Below are 23,790 nucleotides of genomic sequence, written 5' to 3' on the forward strand. Positions count from 1 at the left end.
TTCTTTCTTTCTTTCTTTCTTTCTTTCTTTCTTTTTCTTTTTTTTAGATTTTGTTTATTTATTTGAGAGAAAGAGAGTGGAGGGAGGGGCAGACTGAGAGGGAGAAGTAGACTCCATGGTGAGCAGGGAGCCTGATGAGACATGAGGCTCCATCCCAGGACCCTGGGACCATAACCTGAGCTGAAGGCAGATGTGTAACCAAGTGAGCCACCCAGGTGCCCCGGAAGTGTACTTTAGTATGAGAGTTTATGGGCCTGCTAATTGTGCCCAGAACCAGACAGCCTGGACTGAGGCCTACTTCCCCATGGAGGAGCAAAGCAGAATTACGTGTCTGACAAAGACTTCCTCTTCCAAGAGCAAGGAGGATGGAACAGGGTGGAACACTCCACTTAGAGTGGGTGAATAAAGGAATAAAAGAGGCCCAGTCCTACTGCCTGAACTTTTTCACAAGAAGTAAGACATCAGGAGTAAGGAAGCATTTCTGAACTACATGGTACATCACTTTATAGATGCTAAGATTTTGTTGAACTCTCTCAGCTTTCCTTTCTTTCCTCACTCTATCTTTTGGGTTAGGTCTTTAAAAAATTTTTTTGAGATATAATTGATATGCAATATGATACTACTTTTAGGTGCCTAATATGATATAATATAATATAATATAATATAATATAATATAATATTTGTATATTTGTGAAATACTTACCATGTATGTAATTAACATCCATCTCCACACAGTTACAAATTTGGGCTTAGGTATTATTCTTTCGAAGTTATTTTAGTAAGGTTTGGTAAGAAATGAAAGTAAATATGTATATTAAATTCTCTGCCTCTTTTTTTTTTTTTTTTAAGATTTTATTCATGACTGAGAGAGAGAGAGAGAGGGAGAAGCAGGCTCCATGCAGGGAGCCCGACGCAGGACTCGATGCCAGGTCTCCAGGATCAGGCCCTGGGCTGAAGGTGGTGCTAAACCACTGAGCCACCTGGGCTGCCGGAATTCTCTGCCTCTTAAACAGAGGTTTCAGGTTAGTGTTTTGAAAGTAATTTTGTTGCCAGGGTTACAAATTTCTTTTAAGACAACTATTTATTACTTGTGCTACTAGGTGAATACAGTGATGCAATAATTCTTAGATTGCAAAATCTCTAAATCATTTGTATTTGCTATTGCAATATGTATTTATTTTTGGGAGACTTACTCTGACAATTTTGTTTGACTTTGGTTAATGTTAAAACTAGGTTGCATAATGTTAACATATAAAGAGGTGACTCAAACTAAAATATCTCAAGCACAAATTTTAAATTTTTGTAGATATTCCATCAAATTTTGCTTTCACAGAGCAATAATAAAAAATGTACTGTAATAATATATATGCTTCCCACTTCAGCATTTACTAACAATCCTTAAAGTGAAAAGGATCCCAAATTAAAGAAAGAATGGAGTGCCTGGGGTGGCTCAGTCAGTTAAGTGTCTGTCTTCAGCTTAGGTCATGATCCCAGGATCCTGGGATGGAGGACCCCTGTGGATCTCCCTGCACAGTGGGGAGTCTGCTTCTCCCTCTCCCTCTGCCCCTCTTCCTGCTTGTGCTCTCTCTCAAATAAATAAATAAATAAATAAATAAATAAATATCTTTAATTTATTTATTCCAGGGATCCCTGGGTGGTTCAGTGGTTTAGCGCCTGCCTTTGGCCCAGGGCGTGATCCTGGGGTTCCAGGATCAAGTCCCACATCTGGCTCCCTGCATGGAGCCTGATTCTCCCTCTGTGTCTCTGCCTCTCTCTCTCTCTCTCTCTGTGACTCTTATGAATAAATAAAATAAAATCTTTAAAAAATTATTTATTCTTGGAAAATGTAGGGTAGCTCAATTATAGTATTCATAGTGTTAAGCAAAATCTTTTCTAAAAAAAAATCTGATAAGTATCTTCAACTAAGGCTTAATAGAATAATCAAGTTTACTTATTAGTTACCCTGGAGTTTTTGTATCTTAACAGGCATCATAACATAGAATATCTATTTGTGGCATTTTGGGCATCAGTAGGGCATAAGAATGATGTTTCAGGGAGCAGAACATTTTGTGCAACTACGAATTAAACAGGATTATAATGGTCCCCTTTGGAAAATGATTTTTTAAAAAAAGATTTTATTTATTTATTTGACAGAGCGAGCGAGTGAGAGAAACAGAAAGAGAACAAGCAGACAGAGGGAGAGGGAAAAGCCGACTTCCTGCTGAGCAGGGAGTCCAATGGGGCTCCTCTATCCCAGTACTCTGGGATCATGACCTGAGCAGAAGGCAGACACTTAACCAACTGAACCACCCAGGTGCCAATGGAAAAAGATTTTAACTTTGATCATAGGAACTGGATTTGAGATTCATCTTTACAAATTACTAATCTTGGGATGCCTGGGTGGCTCAGCGGTTGAGTGTCTGCCTTCGGCTCAGGGCATGATCCTGGAGTTCTGGAATCGAGTCCCACATTGGGCTCCCTGCACGGAGCCTGCTTCTCCCTTTGCCTGTGTCTCTACCTTCTTTCTGTGTCTCTCATGAGTAAATAAATAAAAATCTTTTAAAAAATTACTATTCTTAGGATCTTGGGTATACCCTTGTTTAGTTATCCATTGTAAAAAATCACCTCAAAACTGAGTAGTTTAAAACAATAGTCATGCTTGATTTACTCAAGATTCTAGAGGGAATAAGTCCTACCTTCCTGAAGGAAAATCTGGGTGGTACACCATTGTGGTCACCACAGGATCTGTGGCTTTTGGTAGAGAGACACAGCCTTCTTGTAACGACTTGGCATGAAGGAGATGGGGGCTAAATACTCCAATGTCAGTCCTCCAGACTTCCAATCTCCTGCCAGTGCCCTCTCCCACGGACCAAACCCAGAAGTCATAGGACTCTGTGGGTTTTGAGTCACAGGGCAGGGTGGAGAAGGGGGAAGAGTAGATCTAGAGGGGCAACAGAAGATATTCAGCAGCAGAAAACAAGTTTAGTTGTTGAACACTAAAGGCATGTTGAGTTAAATAATATCCTGATGCATACTTCTTATTTGTGGATTAGAGGAGTGTTGGAGCCACCCTCTAATTCATTCCCTTCCTTGCTCCTTTGCTTTCATCTACCTCCTGATAACTTCACTTTTCATTCTACCATTTAAAATAAACTCTGGGGATCTCTGGGTGGCGCAGTGGTTTAGCGCCTGCCTTTGGCCCAGGGCGCAATCCTGGAGACCCGGGATCGAATCCCATGTCGGGCTCCCGGTGCATGGAGCCTGCTTCTCCCTCTGCCTATGTCTCTGCCTCTCTCTCTCTCTCTGTGACTATCATAAATAAATAAAAAATAAAATAAAATAAACTCTGCCTCATTACTTCAGCTTAAAGCATGTTCTAGTTCATGAATTTGGCTTTTCTCCTGACTCTTATTTTTTCATCCTTCTTTTAGTATCATATACCCATCTCCTAGTCTGGTAATGTTCTTCAGCCAACCTCTTCCCAGGCATCTTTCTTTCTATACAGCAGCCCTCTGGAGAATCTTTCTTCCCCCAGCCTCTTATCCTGGCTCCTTGATTAAGACTAGAAAGATCTGGTTTCAAGGTATTGAAGTAAGGCACATTGAGAGATGACATGAGAGTGAGAGCCACGGGTGGGGAAGGCTCCCTTTGGTGGATCCCTGTCTACCGTGTACTTTCTGAAGCTATTATCCAGTGGTAAAATGAATTCATGGCCTTTCCTCACATTCCTTATTTCCAACATAGTCTCCCATTCCATCTAATGTGTTCTGATATAAAAGTCCCACCATTTAACCTCAATAATCATCTATTCCTTGAAACTCTTTGGCTTCCATGCATTTTTCCCCTGAATTCACTTTTTTTTTTTTTTTAACCTATCCCTCAGTTTCTTTCACTACTTTGGTAGACGATCCCTCTCACCTCTTTCCCCTCAATCTTTTATCCCTTCCTTTCTTAAAAAACAAACAAACAAAAAACAAAAAACCTCTTCCTCAATCTGTTTTTTCATATCATCCTGGCTTCCTTTAGCCTGTGTTAAAACAAACTTAACTAATGTCAAATTACCCCCCAGAGATGTCATTTTTTTCCCAAAAGCTCTCCCTCTTCCCCTCTGTATTCATCTTCACAAAATTTGCTTTTCAAGAATACAAAGGAAACACTTCTCCAGAAGAAGACAATCACTATTTTGTTTTCCTTTAAAGTATTTCACATGCTAACTACGAAGTGTTTACATTTTAAATGTAAGCCTAATTGAAGAATTGTGTGCCTATGTGGGAGGAGGAGGGGCGCGGTGGTAAAGTGGTGAGTGGTGAGTCTGTTTGAAACCCTAGTCTCTAACCCGAGAAACTGAAAAAATAGTAAACAAGCACTCCACTCTGAGGTTTGGACTAATTCACTCACTTTCTTCTCGAAATTATTTAGTTTTTTTTTTTTTTTTTTGGTATTTATCTTGAGAATAGTGTAAGGGAATGAAAAGGACAAATTTAAGCAAGAACTAAGAAGTTAGACTCTTAAGACAAAATTAAAAAAAATTCTTATCTCACTCTTTTGTATCCCCACATTCAGTCTTTTAAAAGCACGTTTAACCTACAGATATCCATGGAAACCAACCAAAGGGAAATTAGAAAGGAGAGGCATTTCAGTACCAATTCTATGCGAATTGATGTTTGATTTTCATTAGTCCAGCACTGTTTTTCCTCCAATGTCTTAGTGTTTATTACAGCAACAATTACCTCAGTAACAAATCCTCCAGGGTAGTTTTGTTTAAAGCTGCCTAACTTATACACTTCACCCAACTGTTTTCAAAAGTGTTCAGTCCTTCATGTTGCAAATTAAAATACTATTTTTATCTCGGCTCTGGTTCTGCAGCAGAAGCCTGTCCCCAGCAGGGCAGGGCCAGGAAAGCTCCTGTGCACGTTTAAATCATGAGCACGTTGCTGTGCATCTCGGCCACAAGGTGCTTTAAAACTGCCAAGAACCGGTGCATGCTGTGTGCCAAATGATCAGTCCTGCGACCTGGACACAGAAGAAGGATGGATGCTTTCTCCCTCCCTCTCACACTAAAAACAAAACAGAAAAAGCAAATCCAGCAGGCATCAAAACCTTCCGAACGCCTGGGGAAAGCGCGCCAATCACACAAAGAAAAGGAGGGGGGCTACTGGGATTCAAAATCCTTTCCCCAGGACGAACACCCTCCCTGACCTATCGGAGTTAACTGCGCGCTCGGTCGCAGCCAATAGGCACGGCGCTCCGGGTTCAGGCCCACCCTGCAGGCTGACGGACATTCACGCAGCCCAATGAGACAGCGCGATGCTGGAGAAGGAACCAGTACATTAGGGAGGGGGGCGGAGTGTAGGCCAGGGGGTTGGCGGTGCCGTGTCATGGAGGCTCAGTCAACGAGCAGCCATTGAAGGGGAAGGAACTGTGGCGTGCGTGTGTGTGTGCGCGCGCGCGCGCGTGTGTGTGCGTGTTTGTGCGTGCGTGTGAGTGCGCGCGAGTGTGTGGACGAGGAGGTGGGGGCGGCCGACTTAAGAGTCCCAACTCCTTGGACTCCATTTGCTATTCTCTTCTTTCTCCCCCACACCTATCTGGAGGTAGTGGGCGTTTATATTTGCGTTTCTTTTCATTCATTTCCAGATCTTTTACAATTTAAGGGTTGGGGGTAGTGGGAAAGGCAGGAAAGGGTCAGGGAAGGAGTAGTAGCAGCCGAGCAGGAGGAGGACATGGAGATGAAGAAGAGGATTAACCTGGAGTTAAGGAACAGAGCCCCGGAGGAGGTGAGATGACTCAGCCCCCTCCCCTTCCCCGCCAGACCTGGATTCGGAGGGTCGGGTTCTGGGGGTCCCGGTGGCTGTGCGGGGAGGGGTCATGAATGAACCCCCGACTCGGGTTAGGGTTAGTGGGGAATATTTAATTTTGAGTGTAAAATCATTAAAATCTTCTATTTAAAATGGCGAAGGGTTTGAAGTTTCTAGGGGCGTTTTTGTGTGTGCCTGGGGGCTTAGCCTCCGCAGCTTGTCCTCGAGTCGGAGTCCCGGCCTGGAGGGGCGGGACGGGTGCCGGGGGGCCGCTCTTTGGTTCCGTCCTGCGCCGGGGCAGGCGGCGTGGGCGCGACCCCCGGTCCCACTCGCCCCTGCCGCAGCCGTCGTCGCCTGAGAAGTTAGTCCAACTTTTCTGCGATGCTGCCAACTCCTCCTTTCTTCTTAGGGGCGGGGGGTGTGCCCCGGTCTCGAGGCCCCGGGTGTCCGGCGCGCCGGCCGGGGTCCCCTGCGGAGGATGAGGTCGGCGGTCGGCGCCCCCGCGGCCTCCGAGTCCTGGGACCGAGGCGGGGAGGGCGCGCGGGGCGGAATCCTCTTGGTCCCCCCCGCGCTGGGACGGTATTCGGCGTGTCATGTCGTCGCGGCCGCAACTCCGAATTGGAGCCCGGGAGGAGGAGGTGTCACAAAACTCAACACATGGGTCGTAGTAGTTCTGTGCTTTAAAGATGGATTCGGCGAAGCGAAATGATGCGCTCCTGCCGCTGTCGCCTTAGTTAAAGAGACGGGCTGGGAGGGGCCACGTGAGGCTGGTAGCGGTCAACTTCTGGGGGGTCGGACCAGGCGTTTCCGCCTCCCGGTCGAGGGCGCCTCCCGGGCTGGCCCAGCCCTCCCCGCCCGAGGCCAGGCGACCCCGCTTCCCCGGCGGAGCCCCCGCCCCGCGTGCGTTTTCCCGCGGGTCGGGGCGGCGGGCGGCGAGAGCGGCGAGGGTCTCGGTGACTGCGGCCCCCGAAACAAACACTGGGAGCGGAATAGCAGGGATCGGGCTGTTTTCGCAGGGGTGGGGCGGTGCTGTGCACACCAGTGCTGGAGGCGAGCGGGTCTGCTGCTGGGATGTGCGGCGGACTGGGCACCCGAGGTCTTCATGCACTTATTTATTTTTTTAAGCCTTCGTTTCCCTGGAATTGGCAAAGGGCAGGGAGGAGGAAACAGTGCTGCTATCATCCCAGAGAGAGCTGGGAGTTTTCTAGGGCCTACTTCTTTGGGGGCTTCAGGAAAACAAGATCAAACACTGCCTTTCAGAAGCACACATTTAGAATACTTTTGTGTGTCTGGGGTTTGGAAAAGTGAATTTGCTGCCCCGCATGCCCCCTTCCGTTTACCTACCCTACCCGTAGTAATTTCCTTTACAATTTTGGGGAGTGCCAGACGTTCGTTGTCTTTTTGCAGCCTCCCCTTCCTCCCCTGTGGTGTAATAACGGTCTCTTATATTTGTATAGCTCTTTACAGTTTACAGAACGCTTTTTGTGTTTGTTATTTACCTTTCTACTTCGGACAGACTTGTAAGGTAGATTGTATTGTTCTAGAATCCAAATTAGTAAATGGAGTCCCAGGGCAGTGAAATTATTTACTCAAGTGGAAGAACTGGTTTTCTGACACCAAATCTAGTGGCCCTCTCTCTCCTCCGCTCAGCTGGACTAGGAGTCAGAAGACTTAGAGTGGAAGCATAGCTCTGTTATACTGTGTGACGGTAGCCAAGGCATTCTTACGCTCTGGACCTTGGCTTCCTTAACTCTAAACAGATCATAGTCCTTCTCTGGTCTCTAAAATAATTATGTCAAAGTCATATTGAAATAGAGAAGGGGGCATTGCTCCTTGTTAATTTTTAGCTCTCAAAATCCTCAAACATATTTTTTTGCACTGGGAGTAGATATCCAGGGTCTCCTGTCTCCCCCTTAGGATTAAGTCCTCTTAGGTCCACACCAGCAAGTTTTGTTGTTTGACCTGATAGGAGGATGCTTCTTCCCCCCCCTCCCCCAATGAGGAGAAGTCTACAAAAATGCTACCAGGGTGTTACAGAGAAATAACATTTTGTCAATGATGTATTGTCCCGAGTGACATTGCTAGGCCCTGCTATTAAGAACAAATACCTCTGAAAGCCAGCTTTCTCAGAATGAGCTTTCGAGCATTTCTTCAGAAGGGTAACAAAAGTATTTTTGAGTTGTGGTGGCATTTATCAAGCAAAGATAAGGGGGTTTAAACTTGAAATGTGAATAAAATAGTTTCCTTTCTTCTCCCTGCTGTTTTGGGGCAGCTCACTTGAATCCTATCCCAGTAGCCTCTGCAGCCCTTCACTGCATAAATATATGCCTTGATGTTGTGAATCCTTATTAGGGGCAGAAGTAAGTTTCACATGGGACCTTTTTCGAAGTTTTATTTTTTATGCGTCAGTGTTGTGAGCAGGCATTGAACTTTTGGTTTAAGTTTAAATTTAAAAGATTAACTTATAATGATGACTTTAGATTGTATTTCAGTTTTTGGTTAGGGAGGAGTGAATGGAAGGGATCTGTGTAAGGGAATTAGTGGTTTTAATATTCACATTGCCAGTTGTCTTGACCCGTCTTTTGCTAAACAGACTGCAACATAATCATTCATTTTCTATCTTACAGGTGACAGAGTTAGTCCTTGATAATTGCCTGTGTGTCAATGGGGAAATTGAAGGCCTGAATGATACTTTTAAAAAACTAGAGTTTCTGAGTATGGCTAATGTGGAACTAAGTTCACTGGCCCGACTGCCCAGCTTAAATAAACTTCGAAAGGTAAGTTGGTATTAAGTGTGAAATCATCATAATTTTGATGCCAAGGGCTAACATGTCTAGGTTTTGGCCAAATGAAACAACCGTTCTGCCTTCTAATTAGAAGTTTCTGAATTTCTAGAGATAAGAGAATGGGTTATGCAGGATTTTAGAATCAGCTCTAATACTGCTTTTAGAAATTTAAACATAATAGTGAAATTGCTTTATGACATGAATGTGGATTTATTTATTTTTTAAAATTATTTGTTTATTCATGAGAGACAGAGAGAGGCAGAGACACAGGCAGAGGGAGAAGCAGGCTCCCCATGAGGAGCCTGATTTGGGACTGGATCCCAGGACCCCGGGATCACAACCTGAGCTGAAGGCAGATGCTCAACCCCTGAGCCACCCAGGTGCCCCATGAATTTGGATTTAATATCTACTAAATGTTTTTCTCTGAAACATAAAATCTACCTATAACCCAACTGGAACCAAATTTGGGGTAGAAGCTTATTATATAGGGGTTCCAATACATTATTTGGTGATTATAGGTAGGAATTTGGAAACTAATAATTTGTAACATTTCTTCTTCAAATTGATATATTTTAAAAAACTGGGGGCGCCTGGCTGGCTCAGTTGGAAGAATGTGTGACTCTTGATCTTGGCATTGGGTTTGAGCTCCATATAGAGTGTAGAGATTACTTAAATAAATAAAAAACTTAAAAAATAATCCGATCTGCCCTAAGCCTTCACCATTGTTTGTTTTTTCTCCATGTTGAATATATAGTTGGAACTTAGTGACAATATAATTTCTGGTGGTTTGGAAGTCCTGGCAGAGAAATGTCCAAATCTTACTTACCTCAATCTGAGTGGAAATAAAATCAAAGATCTCAGTACAGTAGAAGCTCTGGTGAGTGGAAAGTCTCTGGACTTGCTCTTTTTTGGTTGATTTTCTGAGATTTGCTAGTGTTTTTATCTTCACTGATTTATATTTCACTCTTTGAAACTTCTGAATTTCTTATACGTTTTTAAAAGGATCTGCCTTCTCTTCTTTTAGAGTAAACCATTCAGATAAATTTTTAAATCTCTGAGAAATTTATTTTATTAATAACCTCATGAGTTGAATATCTGGTTTTAAACTTCCCAGTATTTTCTTAAATTCTATTCTTTTTCCTTCTTTCTTGATTTAATTTAATTTAATTTAATTTTATTTTATTTTATTATTTGCTTCTTTGTTTCCTGGAATGAGATGAAGTGAAACTCAGAAAATTGTTGTTCTGATTTTAAAAAAGCTTGGCAGGAGGTTGAAATTGTTGACAATAAGCTTGACTGGGTTTAAAGCTAACCACATTATTATTGTTGCCTATTTATGCACATATATGGTCAACAAAATATATTGAGTGGCTACTACAGGAAGACTCTAAGCCAGGTGTTGGAAATACAGTGGTGAACAAAATAAACTTCCTATTCTTGTGGAGTTTACATGCAGGTCCTCATAAAGAGAATTGATACGATAACCCTTCTTTATAAAATTTGAAAAATCCAAAAATCATTCTTTTAATATATGTTTTCAGGTCCATGAAATAAAAAGAAATAACATAATATTTAAAATCTTGAAATGTAAGCTTTAACTTTTTACTTTTCCAGCAAAATCTTAAAAATTTGAAAAGTCTTGACTTGTTTAACTGTGAGATCACAAACCTGGAAGATTACAGAGAAAGTATCTTCGAACTGCTGCAGCAAATCACATACTTAGATGGATTTGATCAGGAGGATAACGAAGCACCAGATTCAGAAGAGGAGGATGATGAGGGTAATCATTCTTAATGCTTATAAATACAGGCTCCAGCCTAGCCAGGCAAGTTAGATTGGGCCTGGATATTTAGGTGATAAAAAAAAAAAAAAAAAAAAAAAAAGATGTAAAACAAGAAAAATTACAAAACCCACAGCCCTAATCCTGTATTTCTTATTTTAGATTGCTGATAGCTTTGGGGAATTTAATGATTATTATGCTATCAAGCTATGTGAAATTTTTTTTTTTAAGGATTTTATTTGAGAGAGAGAACAAGAGAGAGCACAAGCAGAGGAAGTGGCAGAGGGAGAGGGAGAAGCAGGCTCCCCATTGAGCAGGGAATCCCATGTGGGGCTCAATCCCAGGACCCCAGGATCATGATCAGAGCTGAAGGCAGATGCCCAACTGACTGAGCCACCTGGGCGCCCTCAAGCTCTGAAATTTTGTATCTGTATGAACTTGTTTAATGACCACCTAGTAAAAGTGGCAACTTTTAAAATAGTACTTTTTTTTTTTTTTTAAAGGAATCATTTCTTGTAGTGTTATCCATAATAGTCAAGAAATAGAAACAACCCAAATGGCCTATCGACTGATGGAGAAACAAAATGTGATATATCCATACAGTGAAACATTATTGATTCAGTCATAAGAATGAATGAAGCACTGATACATGCTCTTGCATTGAAATCATTCTATGAAGTAAAAGAAGCCAGACACAAAAGGCCACATTTTGTATGACTCCATTTGTATGAAATGTCCAGAATAGGCAAATCCATAGAAACAGAAAGTAGGATAATGGTTGCCAGGGCTGGGTGAGAGGAGAATGGGGAGTGACTGTTAATGACTGGGTTTTTTTTGAGCGGGAGAGGGGAGGTGATGGAAACGTTCTAGAATTAGGTAGTGAATATATATGATTGGATAAGTGGGTGACTAACAGATTAGATGATGGAATGGCTGTTGTTAGTAATGGGACACTGATTACTCTTGGTTGAAAATCATTTTTACTATAAAAAGAAATCTGATGGACAAACAATATTAGAAAATGATAGAATGATAGAGAAGTGGGTTTTGAGATGTCCATAAGGTAAAACAAACTTTAGTGCATGTAATATTTTAATGAAAATCTGTACGTTGGAAATATTTCAGTATTTAGAAACCATAGTTCTCAAATAGTAAATATGGATGTTGTGAAAGGGAAATCTTTTTTTTTTTTTTTTTTAAGATTTATTTATTTATTTAGAGAGCGAGCGAGCGCACACAGGTGAACAAGTGGGGAGAGGGGCAAAGGGAGAGAGTCAAGCAAACCTCCTTACTTGAGGGCAGAGCCTGAGACCATGACCTGAACTGAAATCAAGAGTTGGACACTTAACCATCTGAGCCACCCAGGCACCCCCTGTAAAAGGAAAATCTTAAAAAAAGAAAATATCCCTGAGATAGTTTCCACCTTCCCATTGGCTTTAGAGTTTGAAGTGATTGGGGCAAGGGCAGATAGGCTTAAAGTACTAGCAAGAAACATTTGCTCAGCCACTCACTCATCTTTTAAAATATTTTTAAAGATGGAGATGAAGATGATGAAGAGGAAGAAGATGAAGCTGGTCCACCTGAAGAATATGAAGAAGAAGAGGAGGAAGAAGAGGAGGATGAGGATGAGGATGAGGATGAAGCGGGCTCGGAATTGGGAGAGGGAGAAGAGGAAGTGGGCCTATCATATTTAATGAAAGAAGAAATCCAGGTGAATAGGCATTTCTTTATTACTAAATAAAGTAATTATTTAGGCATAAAGCCAAGGTCTATAAATAGTTCAGTTGTGAAGAAATCTGAAAATTGTTACTAACTTGCAGGTCTGAGCGTGTCTATCTGTCATTTTTCCTACTGTCCCCTGGCTCAAACTGTATCTAGGGCAGCCTGGGTGGCTCAGCAGTTTAGCGCTGCCTTCAGCCCAGGGTGTGATCCTGGAGACCTGGGATCGAGTCCCACGTCGGGTTCCCTGCATGGAGCCTGCTTCTCCCTCTGCCTGTGTCTCTGCCTCTCTCTGTGTGTCTCTCATGAATAAATAAATAAAATATTAAAAAAAAACAAAACTGTATACAGATCATCATAAGCACCTATGGTTTTACCACCTAGGTATCTTGAAAATCCATTCTGCCCAGAGCAGCAGGGTTCATGGAAACATTTTACAAAAGTTTCTGAGCTTCAGCTTCTGCATTTATAGAACTGAAAATAATATCAACCTCTTAGGCTCTTTTCAGGGTTTAACAAGAGAATATAGGTAAATTATCTAGTCCCTGGCACATCGTAGGCCCTCAGCAACACTTTCCCTCTAATTATTTTTTGTTTATGGTTTTGTTGTAGTTTTCCAAATGGCCTCTTAAATACAGTGTCACCACTTAGGTGTATCCTTCACAGTCTGTGCTTGCTTGCTTAGTCTGAATGCAAATGTGATCATATCACTGCCCTGCTTGAAACAATTTAATGTTTCCCTGTTGCCACCAAAATATATACAAGACCCATCACTATCTAGTCCCTGTTTGCCTCTCTAGCCTCTTCTCCCTCAATTTTATTTTATTTATTTTATTTATTTTATTTTATTTTATTTTATTTTATTTATTTTATTTTATTTTATTTTATTTATTTTATTTTATTTTATTTTATTATTTTATTTTATTTTATTTTATTTTATTTATTTTATTTTATTTTTTTATTTTATTTTATTTTATTTTATTTTATTTTATTTTATTTTATTTATTTTATTTTATTTTATTTTATTTTTAAAAATTTTTATTTATTTATGATAGCCACACAGAGAGAGAGAGAGGCAGAGACACAGGCAGAGGGAGAAGCAGGCTCCATGCACCGGGAGCCCGATGTGGGATTCGATCCCGGGTCTTCAGGATCGCGCCCTGGGCCAAAGGCAGGCGCTAAACCGCTGCGCCACCCAGGGATCCCCCTCAATTTTAAATTAAATCCTCACACTAAGCTGTTTCTTGCCTTTCTGTCTGAAGATACATTGTTTACTCTTAATCTGAAATGACTTGCTACTCATGCTCTCTGATGAATGCTTTTTTTTTTAACTGAGGTAAACATAAATATAGTTAAAGCCTGTAAAGTGCACGGATTTTATGTACAAGTTCACATTTTACTTATGTGTATACTTGTATGACTACCACCCAAATCATGACTCAGTTCTGGAGTTGCCTCATTATTGAAACTTTATCTATAATTTTTTATACTCCTTCCTTCATTACCTTTTTTTTTTTTTTTTTAAGATTTTATTTATGAGAAAAACAGAGAGAGAGAGAGAGGCAGAGATATAGGCAGAGGGAGAAGCAGGTTCTCCGCAAGGAGCCCAGTGTGGGACTCGATCCCGGATTCCAGGATCAGGACCTGAGCCGAAGGCAGATGCTCAACTGCTGAGCCATCCAGGCATCCCCCTTCATTACCTTTGAATCTTGGTTAGTCTTCTCTTGCTCATAGATACTTTTGTAAAAACTTGTTTACTTGGCTACTTTCTACTAGATGGCGAGTTCCATAAAGGGAGGGTCATCTGTCTTTATATCTCAGTGTCTAGTACATTAACAGGGACATAGTAAGCTCACAGGAAGTGTCAGTTGACTTGAATAAATGATCTTTTGCCCCTGGGAATTACTATTTCCTCCTAATGTTTTTAAATTACTGAGTTTGTTTGCATAATTCAGAGTTTTTTATTAAAAATATCTCTTACTTAGGGCAGCCCCGGTGGCACAGTGGTTTGGCGCTGCCTGCAGCCCGGGGTGTGATCCTGGAGAACTGGGATCGAGTCCCGCGTCGGGTTCCCTGCATGGAGCCTGCTTCTCCCTCTGCCTGTGTCTCTGCCTTTCTCTCTCTGTGTCTCTATGAATAAATAAATAAAGCCGAAAAAAATATATCTCTAATTTAGACTAGAAATTATTAGTATTCTTATTTGTTCTCCTAAGGACTTTTACATTGGTTAGATAATATCCCTGATCAGTGATAATTTTTCTCTGATACCATTTTATTTTATTTTTTAATTTTTTTTAAGATTTTATTTATTCATTCATGGGAGACACACACACAGAGAGAGAGAGAGAGAGAGAGAGAGAGGCAGAGACACAGGCAGAGGGAGAAGCAAGCTCCAAACAGGGAGCCTGACGTGGGATTCCATCCCAGGTCTCCAGGATCATACCCCAGGTCGAAGGCGGCTCTAAACCACTGGGCCACTGGGGCTCCCTGTTTTTAATATTTTTAATTAGTTGTGTTGTAACCTTATGTTTAGAAGGTGAGAGTCAGTAGAAGCTTCCGAGACTATCAAGATTCAAAAAAGAAAGTAGAAGGAGATAGAAATGGGATTTGATTAGCTATTTTTGGTTTGAGTATTCTTTTTATTTCAGTTACTCTTCAGAGGTAAGGAATTAATATGTAAAAAGATGGACTTTATGTTTGTGTAGTACACTTCATTAAAAATGGGGGTGGAGGCTTTAGAAGAATTGGAAATAGTGGTGCTCCTGTACTATACATAGTATAGTGAGGAAACATGGATTTCCCATTAGTTAGGAAGAGACCATAGTTTCTACTGAATAAGCCTTTGGTGAAAGCAGAGTTTTTATTGAGGGATATTATCTAAAATGATATTAAAAACTAAAGGCTTAGATGATGGCTATACTTGGCAGTGAGCATAGCTTTAGGTAAAGACTTGTTGAGTCACCCTGTTGTACACCTGAAACTAAGGTGACATCGTGTGTCAACTATATTTCAATTTAAAAAAAGGCTTAAAAATGTGAATCAGTTAATGTAACCATATATATATATATATTTAAAGATTTTATTCATTTATTCATGAGAGACACAGAGAGAGTGAGAGAAGCAGAGACATAGGCAGAGGGAGGAGCAGGCTCCATGGAGGGAGCTTGATATGGGACTCGATCCCAGGACTCTGGGATCACACCCTGCGTCAAAGGCAGACGCTCAACCACTAAGCCACCCAAGTGTCCCCATATTTTGTTTAAAAATCTGGAGAAGCAATTAGCTATTGAGAATGAGAGACACACAGAGAAAGGCAGAGATGTAGGCAGAGGGAGAAGTGGAGAAGTAGACTTCCTCTGGGGAGCCCAGTGCAGGACTCGATCCCAGGACCCCAGGATCACACCCTGAGCCAAAGGCAAATGCTCAACTGAGCCACCCAGGTGTTCCTATGTTCCTTTTTATAAAAAAAAAAAAAATTATATATATATATATATATATGATAGAGCACAAGCAGTGGGAGAGGGAGAGGGAGCCTGATGTGGGTTTTGATCCTAAAACCCTGGGATCATAACTCAAGCTGACGACAGACACTTAACTGACTGAGCCACCTGTTGTACCCTTATTGTGGTTCCTTTTTATATTATTGGCCTACCCCATTTATTCCTTTTCTTCCTTGTATCTTTTTATGTTTTCATTTTTACTTTTTTCCCCTCCTTGTATTTTTTTTTTAAGGTTTTATTTATTTACTCATGAGAGACACACACACACACACACACAGAGGCAGAGACACAGGCAGAGGGAGAAGCAAGGTCCATGCAGGAAGCCCAACGTGGGACTCCATCCTGGGTCTCCAGGATCACGCCCTGGGCCTAAGGCGGTGCTAAACCGCTGAGCCACTGGGGCTGCCCCGCTCCTTGTATCTTGATGATGTCCTGGTATAGAATGCTTTTCAGTGTTTGAACTGATTGTATAAGATTGATTTCTTTTTTTTCCAGAGAGATAGATAGATAGATTTATTTATTTATTTATTTATTTATTTATTTATTTATTTATTTATTTATCTATCTATCTATTCATTCATTCATTCATTCATTCATTCATTCATGAGAGACAGAGACAGAGAGAGAGAGGCAGAGACACAGGCAGAGGGAGAAGCAGGCTCCATGCAGGGAGCCTGATGTGGGACTTGATCCTTGGTCTCCAGGATCAGGCCCTGGGCTGAAGGCATCGCTTAAACCGCTGAGCCCCCCGGGCTGCCCTAAGATTGATTTCTGATAGAAGTGTTGTGCAATTGAGTTTCTCAGGATTCTCGCTACGTGATGGGAAATTAGGTTCTGTTTAGTATTTCTATTTTTTTATCCTTTTTTTTTTTTTTTTAAGATTTTATTTATTCATAGAGACAGAGAGAGAGAGAGAGAGGCAGAGACACAGGAAGAGGGAGAAGCAGGCTCCATGCAGGGAGCCTGATGTGGAACTAGATCCCAGGACTCTAGGATCATGCCCTGAGCCAAAGGCAGATGCTCAACCACTGAGCCACCCAGGCATCCCGTGTAGTATTTCTAGATACAAATGGGGCTGTGGATACTGTAAAAAGGATGAGTTGTCCAAGTTTTCCCCTAGCAACCCAGCAGTTCTTGACATTTGCCTATTAAAGTATTTTAAGGAGCATACTGCTTTTGTGGGGTTGGAAGGGAAACCCTAGATTGGTTCCCCCCCTTTTTTTTTCCCCAAGCATATGTAGAACTCAACTGTTTGGAACATGGCAGTAAGTGTAAAAGGCCCCTGAGTAGCCAAAATATAGTAACAAAACACATTTTCTTTCCAGGAGCTGTTATTCTAAACCTATTTTCTCTTCTATATTCAATATAATAAGCTTGTCGATATATTTTCTGAATCCAAAGCAGATTAAAATTCAAGTGGTAACTTACTACAAAAGAGAAGACATGAAAACTAGGAAAAGATACAATTCAAAGAAGAGGCCAGGGTCATTTTTAAAAGGAGAAAACTAGGGCAGCCCAAGTAGCTCAGCGGTTTAGTGCTGTCCCCTCTGGCCCAGAGTGTGATCCTGGAGACCCAGGATCGAGTCCCATATCGGCTCCCTGCAGGGAGCCTGCTTTTCCCTCTGCCTGTGTCTCTGCCTTTCTCTCTCTCTCTCTGTCTCTCATGAATAAATAAATAAAATCTTAAAAATAAAATAAAAGGAGAAAACTGTCCTACATATATTGATAGGCTCCGAAAGAATCGGCATATACTAATTAGGTTTGTGTTCATGATCAAATGATTATGACTGAGTATTCAAGAGAAACGTTTGTTTGGTTTAGCATAAAATGGTAAAAGTGCAGTTTAGAGATTTGTATCCCAATTGGTTAAAGTAAAAAAAAAAAGTTTTGATGTTTCAAGGCTATGTTTACATCTTAGCTATCTAGAACAGCTCCTTCCACAAAAGTTGTAGATCAAGTTTTGTGATTTTATTGACATTGCTATTTCGACGTGTAGATTTGTATTTATTTATATATTTTCTTAAATAAATAAGTTTATTTCTTTTCTTAAAAGATTTATTTATTTATTCATTCATGAGAGACACAGACAGAGAGAGAGAGGCAGAGATATAGGCAGAGGGAGAAGCAGGCTCCTCACAGGGAGCCTGATGGGGGACTCAGTCCCGGATCCCACGATCATGACCTGAGCCGAAGGCAGGCACCCAAACACTGTGCCACCCAGGCGTCCCAATGTGTAGATATTTAGATGTAGAAGGAACTTATACATCTTCTGGATGAATACTGTCTTTTATTGTTTGGAAAACTACGGTCCAGGGAGATTGAGTGATTTATTCAATGCATATAACTATGTTGGCGCTAGGATTCAGGTAATTCCTGTCTTACTCTATAAAATAGAAAACTTTTCTTTGAAATTGTCTAAAGTTACTCTGTCCATTATAGTAGTCACTGAGCACATTTGGTTATTTAAGTTCAAATAAAATGAAAAATTCAGTTCCTCATTTGTACTGATCACATTTTTTACTTTATTTTGTTTAAAGATTTTTTATTAAGTAATCTCTACACCCAATGTGGAGCTTGAATTCACAGCCTTGAGATCAAGACTTGTATGCTCTACTGAGCCAGCCAGGCACCCCTGTACTGGTCACATTTTAAGTGCTCAGTAGCCACATGTGGACAGTACAGATACAGAACATTTCCATTGTTGCAGAAAGTTTTTTTGAACAGTGTCAGTCTAAAATATAACTTACTTTCATAAACCAGATTTAGTTGGGTTCTTAAAGAAGACCTATATAAGTTAGGTAGAGGTTGTTAGAACACAGGATAACTATAGTTTTTTTGTTCTTGTTGGAATGAATAACTACCAAACAGTGAAAAATGTGTCATGGCTTTTTATTCTCAAACTGAATATTTGGTTTTTAAGGATGAAGAAGATGATGATGATTACGTTGAAGAAGGTGAAGAAGAGGAAGAAGAGGGTGAGTTACATTATCTGCAAAAAATCCCAACATTAAAGTTATAGCTATTATTCACGTACTTTAAAGAATGAGTTTATAGTTCAAATTATTACTGATCTTTGATTTGATTTTGGTAACATAGAGCACTTTGAGGGATGTAAAACCTTTTTTTTTTTTTTTTTTTTGAGAGAAAGAAAGAGCATGAGTGATAATGGAGGTTGGCAGGAGAGAGAGAATCTTAAGCAGGCTCCAGGCTCAGTGTAGAGCCCGATGTGGGTCTCGATCTCAAGACCCTGAGATCATGACCTGAGCCGAAATCAAGAGTTGGACACTTAGCCCACTGAGCCACTTAGGCACCCTGAGATGTAAAACCTTTCTTGAAAGAGTAATTTTCTCAAGGCATTTAATAATTTCATTTAAAAAAACCACCCAGCCTATAACATTTCTTTCTTTCTTTTTTTTTTTTTTTTTAAAGATTTTATTTATTTATTCACGAGAAACAGAGAGAGACAGAGAGACAGAGAGAGAGAGGGGCAGAGACACAGGCAGAGGGAGAAGCAGTTTCCATGGAAGGAGCCCAATGCAGGACTCGATCCCGGGTCTCCAGGATCACACCCTGGGCCGAAGGCAGGCGCTAAACTGCTGAACCACCCAGGGATCCCCCCCCGCCTTTTCCCCTTTTTTCTTAAAGATTTTATTAACATTTATTTCTATAACCGGTATGAACAGAGATAAGAGAGAACCTTGAGCTTAATTTATTATTTTCTTAGGTCTTTCATTTTGAAGAAGGTGAAGCCATATATCTAAGAGAAGAGCTGTTTTATTTCCAGATTACAGCCTTTTCAGATTTGCTTTCTAGTACTCATTACCTAGGCCTTCCATAATAAATTTAAAAATTTACTAATGATTCTCTTTTATTGACAAGCCCCTGGGTTCTTGATCTGTACTTCATGATTTGGCCACAAGGGTGCACAGCAAACTGTCATTGTTTATGGATTTCTAAATCTATTAAGTCTGTTCAGTACACTGAAGTTAAATTCAGAGAGGAAACAATGTATAATTTTTTATGCCAGTAAGTTTTCACTAAGATAGATTCAAAACTTTGTAATTTAGCAGATATTCATTTGGTAAAATTGAGTATTTTACTGGTTTTTTTCACTCTTTTTTCAGAAGAAGAAGGTCTTCGAGGGGAAAAAAGGAAACGAGATGCTGAAGATGATGGAGATGAAGAAGATGACTAGATCATTCTAAGACCAGATTCCCTAATGTTCCTGGGTGTGCAATAGAGTGATCACATCTTCTTTGTTTCTTCATGTACCATAGCGATCCCTACAGAAGATAACCTGTAACTTTTTATAGGAAAAGTGTGGTTTTACTATTTTTGCCTTATCATTCCAAATAAGATTTACTAGTCTGTTAATGATCATATTGTATGTAGAGAAAAAAATTTTCATTGACCCCATTGTGAAATTCTCTAGCAATTTATTTAGAATCTTCATTTTTCTCATTCAAGCTCACTGTATTAGTTATTTTTAGCCCATAATTAAAAACATGATCACTTTTACACAGGCGTAGTTTGGTGCATTTCATTTATAAGGTTTTAAAGTTATTTATAAGTTAACTGAAATCACAGTCGGCTGGAATATGAAATGAAAATAATCTCTTGACTGATAAGTTGGTTATATTTTTAGAGGTGACCCAGAGATCTCTAGCTTGAAGGCAATGACCTTTTGGGGGAGGGCTAAGGGTATTTGGGTGCTTTTTTGTCACATCAGTAACTTAGAAAGTAGGAAAATAGCAAAGGTTCTATTCAACAATATAGTTCATGGCTTTTGTGGAGGCTTCTGAAACCTTTTAAGCCAGGTGACTAATATTTTATTTTTGAAGGAAAATTGCTTATACTAAGTTCAGATTCATGCAGCTGAGCCTTTGTTTTTCAAGCTGAAGATCACAAAATATCAACGGTTGTTTATTTTGTTTTCAAGTGCACATTCTTTATTTTCCTCCCAGCTATTCCTTTATGATGACTTCCATTTCTTGTTTCACCCCCCGCCCTTTTTTTTAAAGATTTTATTTATTTATTCATGACAGACACAGAGAGGGGCAGAGACACAAGCAGGCTCCATGCAGGGAGCCTGACATGGGACTCGGTCCTGCGTCTCCAGGATCAGGCCCTGGGCTGAAGGCGGCGCTAAATCGCTGGGCCATGGGGGCTGTCCCCCTCCCTCTATCTCAAAAATGTTGGGAAACTTATGGCTACCAAGGAAAAACTTTATTTAGTCTTTTACACTTTAACCACCTTTTCAGACTGTCTCATTTTTAAATAAGCTAAGTGAAAAAAATAGAATATTTTCTGAGATACAAATATTATCAATACAGTATTTGCAATAGATTCTGCTTATTGTAAATCTTTCTTGGTTGAGAAGATGTACAGACTGTATTAATAGGGTAAAGAAGGAAAAGCAGAGGAAGCTTTCAGAAGCAGCATTAATGTTCCTCAAAAGTCTGAACAATTGCCTGCCGATAATTAATGAGACATGCAAGTCAAATTTTCAAGTTAGCTTCCCAAATGATTTAGATACCACACTTCAAAATATTTCTAATTTTTCTGAGTAGAACCTTTAATTATTCTTCCTATAGTTTTAAGGTATTACCAGATATAGCATTTAATTGGAATATACTGGGCAGTTGGAAAAATATTTGAAAGTAAATATTAAAATTAAGATTTGTTTCCAAGTGGAAGTCCATTAAAAATAGAAAGATATTTGGGTTGGGTGTGTTTCTTTACATGGCTACTAAATATAATAATATGAGTAGACAAGTATATCTCCCTTTTTTGTTGTGGAGGCTCCATGCTCAAGGCAATTGCTTTTTAATACTTGGCTAAATTGTTTTCCCCTTTGTTTTGAATATCTGTAAGCTTTTTTAAAGTTAGCATCAGCAAATTAATTGAAGTTATACTTCTATACTGGGACACATTTAAATTACTGAGTAAAGAATTTATTTTTCAGTTTCAGATGTATGACTTGGGGTTTTAAAGTAAAAATTACAAAGTTATTTGTGAGTAAACTAAAGTTGCACAAGTGACTGAAATAAAACTTGTGGAATAGGTTTAGTGGGGGGATTGAAATCTCCAAAAGGCCAACATTTTACTCCTTTTTTAATAGTTGAAATACCCTGTTTTAGTCCCTAAGAATTCTCATTGCATAGTATATGCCAGACTATAAAATACTTATTTTTAAAATGAAATCTATATATTGACTTTCTTATCAATCATCTTATTGTGCAATCAAAATTAGATTTCTTTGATTTGAAAACAACATTTAGAGCCTCCAAATAACTTTTCAAAGACTTATTCAGCTTTGTGGGTGGTATTTTCATGCAAACAAGTAAGGGTGGGTTTTATATTTTGTAGAAGTTTTTGGTCCTATTTTAATGCTCTTTGTATGGCAGTATGTATATAGTGTGTTAAATTCCTCAAAACTCTTCTTTAAAAACTTTGAAGTTAATACTTTTGTGTAACTGTGTTTTGAATAAAGCCATGACAGTGTTTAAAAAAAAAAATGCAGCACTCCTGATTATTTTTATTGTTTCTGACTGTTTCAAACCTGTTTTTTTTTCTGTGACTGCTGTAATTTAAATTAAAGTTTTTGAAATTGAATTGCTTCAAATAAATGGAAGATTTGTTGTTAATATTAGTTTCAGTGTATGACATTCACTTTTTGAACACCACTACTGGGGACTTTGAGGGTCTTTTTAAAAACAGAAACAGCTTGGGAGGTAGGCATTACAATTTTTTTTTTAAATTTTTTTATTTATTTATGATAGGCACACAGTGAGAGAGAGAGAGAGGCAGAGACACAGGCAGAGGGAGAAGCAGGCTCCATGCACTGGGAGCCCGACGTGGGATTCGATCCCGGGTCTCCAGGATCGCGCCCTGGGCCAAAGGCAGGCGCCAAACCGCTGCGCCACCCAGGGATCCCCGGCATTACAATTTAATAGTTTAACTCGTCATCTGCCTTACTAACTTTTGTCCAAGAAGGAGAAAAAATTCTGGATTCCCTTAATTTTCCTTTTGGAGTTGCAAATTGAGCCAGTACCTTTTTTTTTTTCCCTTAAGACTTTATTTATTTATTCATGAGAGACACTGAGGGAGAGGCAAAGACATAGAGGGAGAGGTGGGCTCCCTTTGGGGAGCCCGATATAGGACCTGGGTCCTGGGATCATGACCTGAGCCAAAGGCAGACGCTCAACCACTGAGCCACCCAGGTGCCCTGAGCCAGTACTTTTTGTATTTTGAAGTAATAACTGGGCAGCCCTGGTGGTTTAGCGGTTTAGTGCCACCTTCAGGCCAGGGTGTGATCCTGGAGACTTGGGATCGAGTCCCAGGTCAGGTTCCCTGTATGGAGCAGACAACTCTGGAATGTAACTTACAAAGTCAAGACACAAATACAGTAAGTAATGTTTTTGTGATTGCTTACAGTGTAATATTGAAAAGGCATTAAAAAAAAAAGATTTTATTTATTCATGAGAGAGACAGAATGAGAGAGGCAGAGACATAGGCAGAGGGAGAAGCCGGCTCTCCACAGGAAATCCAATGTGGGAGTTGATACCAGGACCCAGGATCACACCCTGAGCTGAAGGCAGGTTCCCAGCTGCCGAGCCACCCAGGTGTTCCTATATGGCATTTTTTTTTTTTAAGATTTTATTAATTTATTCATGAGAAACAGAGAGAGAGAGAGGCAGGCTCCATGCAGGGAGCCCAATGTGGGACTCCAGGACCATGCCCTGAGCCAAAGGCAGATGCTCAACCGCTGAGCCACCCAGGGATCCGAAAAGGCATTTTAATTACAGAACTTTGCTCCTCGAGAGATGGAAAATATTGAAGTATATCTCAATTACAGAAATCGTTTATTAAACAATTTTTACATCTTTAAAATTTCAAAACCTTCTTCCTTCCCCTTGGTTAAAGAAAATGATGGAACTACACTAAAAGTCTTTTTGGTGGTGCTAAACAATGAGGCAATTCTGTGAGAGATTGTGATTCAAACCACTTTAGTAATGCTTATTCCTTCTGTATTTTATTTTATTTTTTAAAATATTTTATTTATTTATAGAGACAGAGAGAGGCAGAGACACAGGCAGAGGGAGAAGCAGGCCCCATGCAGAGTCCAGGGTCTCCAGGATCACGCCCTGGGCTGCAGGCGGCACCGCTGTGCCACCGGGGCTACCCTCCTTCTGTATTTTAAAGAGAGG

General features: G+C 40.3%; 2 protein-coding genes across 7 annotated transcripts in view; both read left to right on the forward strand.

The window, feature by feature from the left end:
* LOC144280412 (uncharacterized) overlaps positions 1–23,790 on the forward strand; it is a 204,584-nt gene that overhangs the window by 128,828 nt on the left and 51,966 nt on the right. The window lies entirely within an intron of this gene.
* Positions 897–22,227, forward strand: ANP32E (acidic nuclear phosphoprotein 32 family member E). 4 transcript variants are annotated; one of them, XM_077842415.1, is made up of 7 exons: positions 897–1,022; positions 8,423–8,572; positions 9,336–9,458; positions 10,196–10,361; positions 11,897–12,072; positions 18,501–18,555; positions 19,705–22,227. In XM_077842415.1, exons 1-7 carry the CDS (start codon positions 897–899, stop codon positions 19,773–19,775), a joined length of 867 nt encoding a protein of 288 aa, XP_077698541.1. In that variant the 3' UTR covers positions 19,776–22,227. The 4 variants fall into 4 exon arrangements, with proteins under 4 accessions (XP_077698541.1, XP_077698543.1, XP_077698544.1 ...); XM_077842417.1 differs by lacking the exon at positions 897–1,022 and adding an exon at positions 5,349–5,774; XM_077842418.1 differs by lacking the exon at positions 897–1,022 and adding an exon at positions 6,758–6,891.

The sequence above is a fragment of the Canis aureus genome, chromosome 12 (genome assembly GCF_053574225.1).
Source record: "Canis aureus isolate CA01 chromosome 12, VMU_Caureus_v.1.0, whole genome shotgun sequence".
Classification (NCBI taxonomy): domain Eukaryota; kingdom Metazoa; phylum Chordata; class Mammalia; order Carnivora; family Canidae; genus Canis; species Canis aureus.

Bases quoted from the DNA above. Each gene is read 5' to 3' on its own strand.
- ANP32E (XM_077842415.1), top strand. From the start codon at position 897: ATGCAGGGAGCCCGACGCAGGACTCGATGCCAGGTCTCCAGGATCAGG. The intron at 12,073-18,500 runs GTGAATAGGCAT...TTGGTTTTTAAG, and splicing joins TAATGAAAGAAGAAATCCAG to GATGAAGAAGATGATGATGA. The intron at 18,556-19,704 runs GTGAGTTACATT...CTCTTTTTTCAG, and splicing joins TGAAGAAGAGGAAGAAGAGG to AAGAAGAAGGTCTTCGAGGG.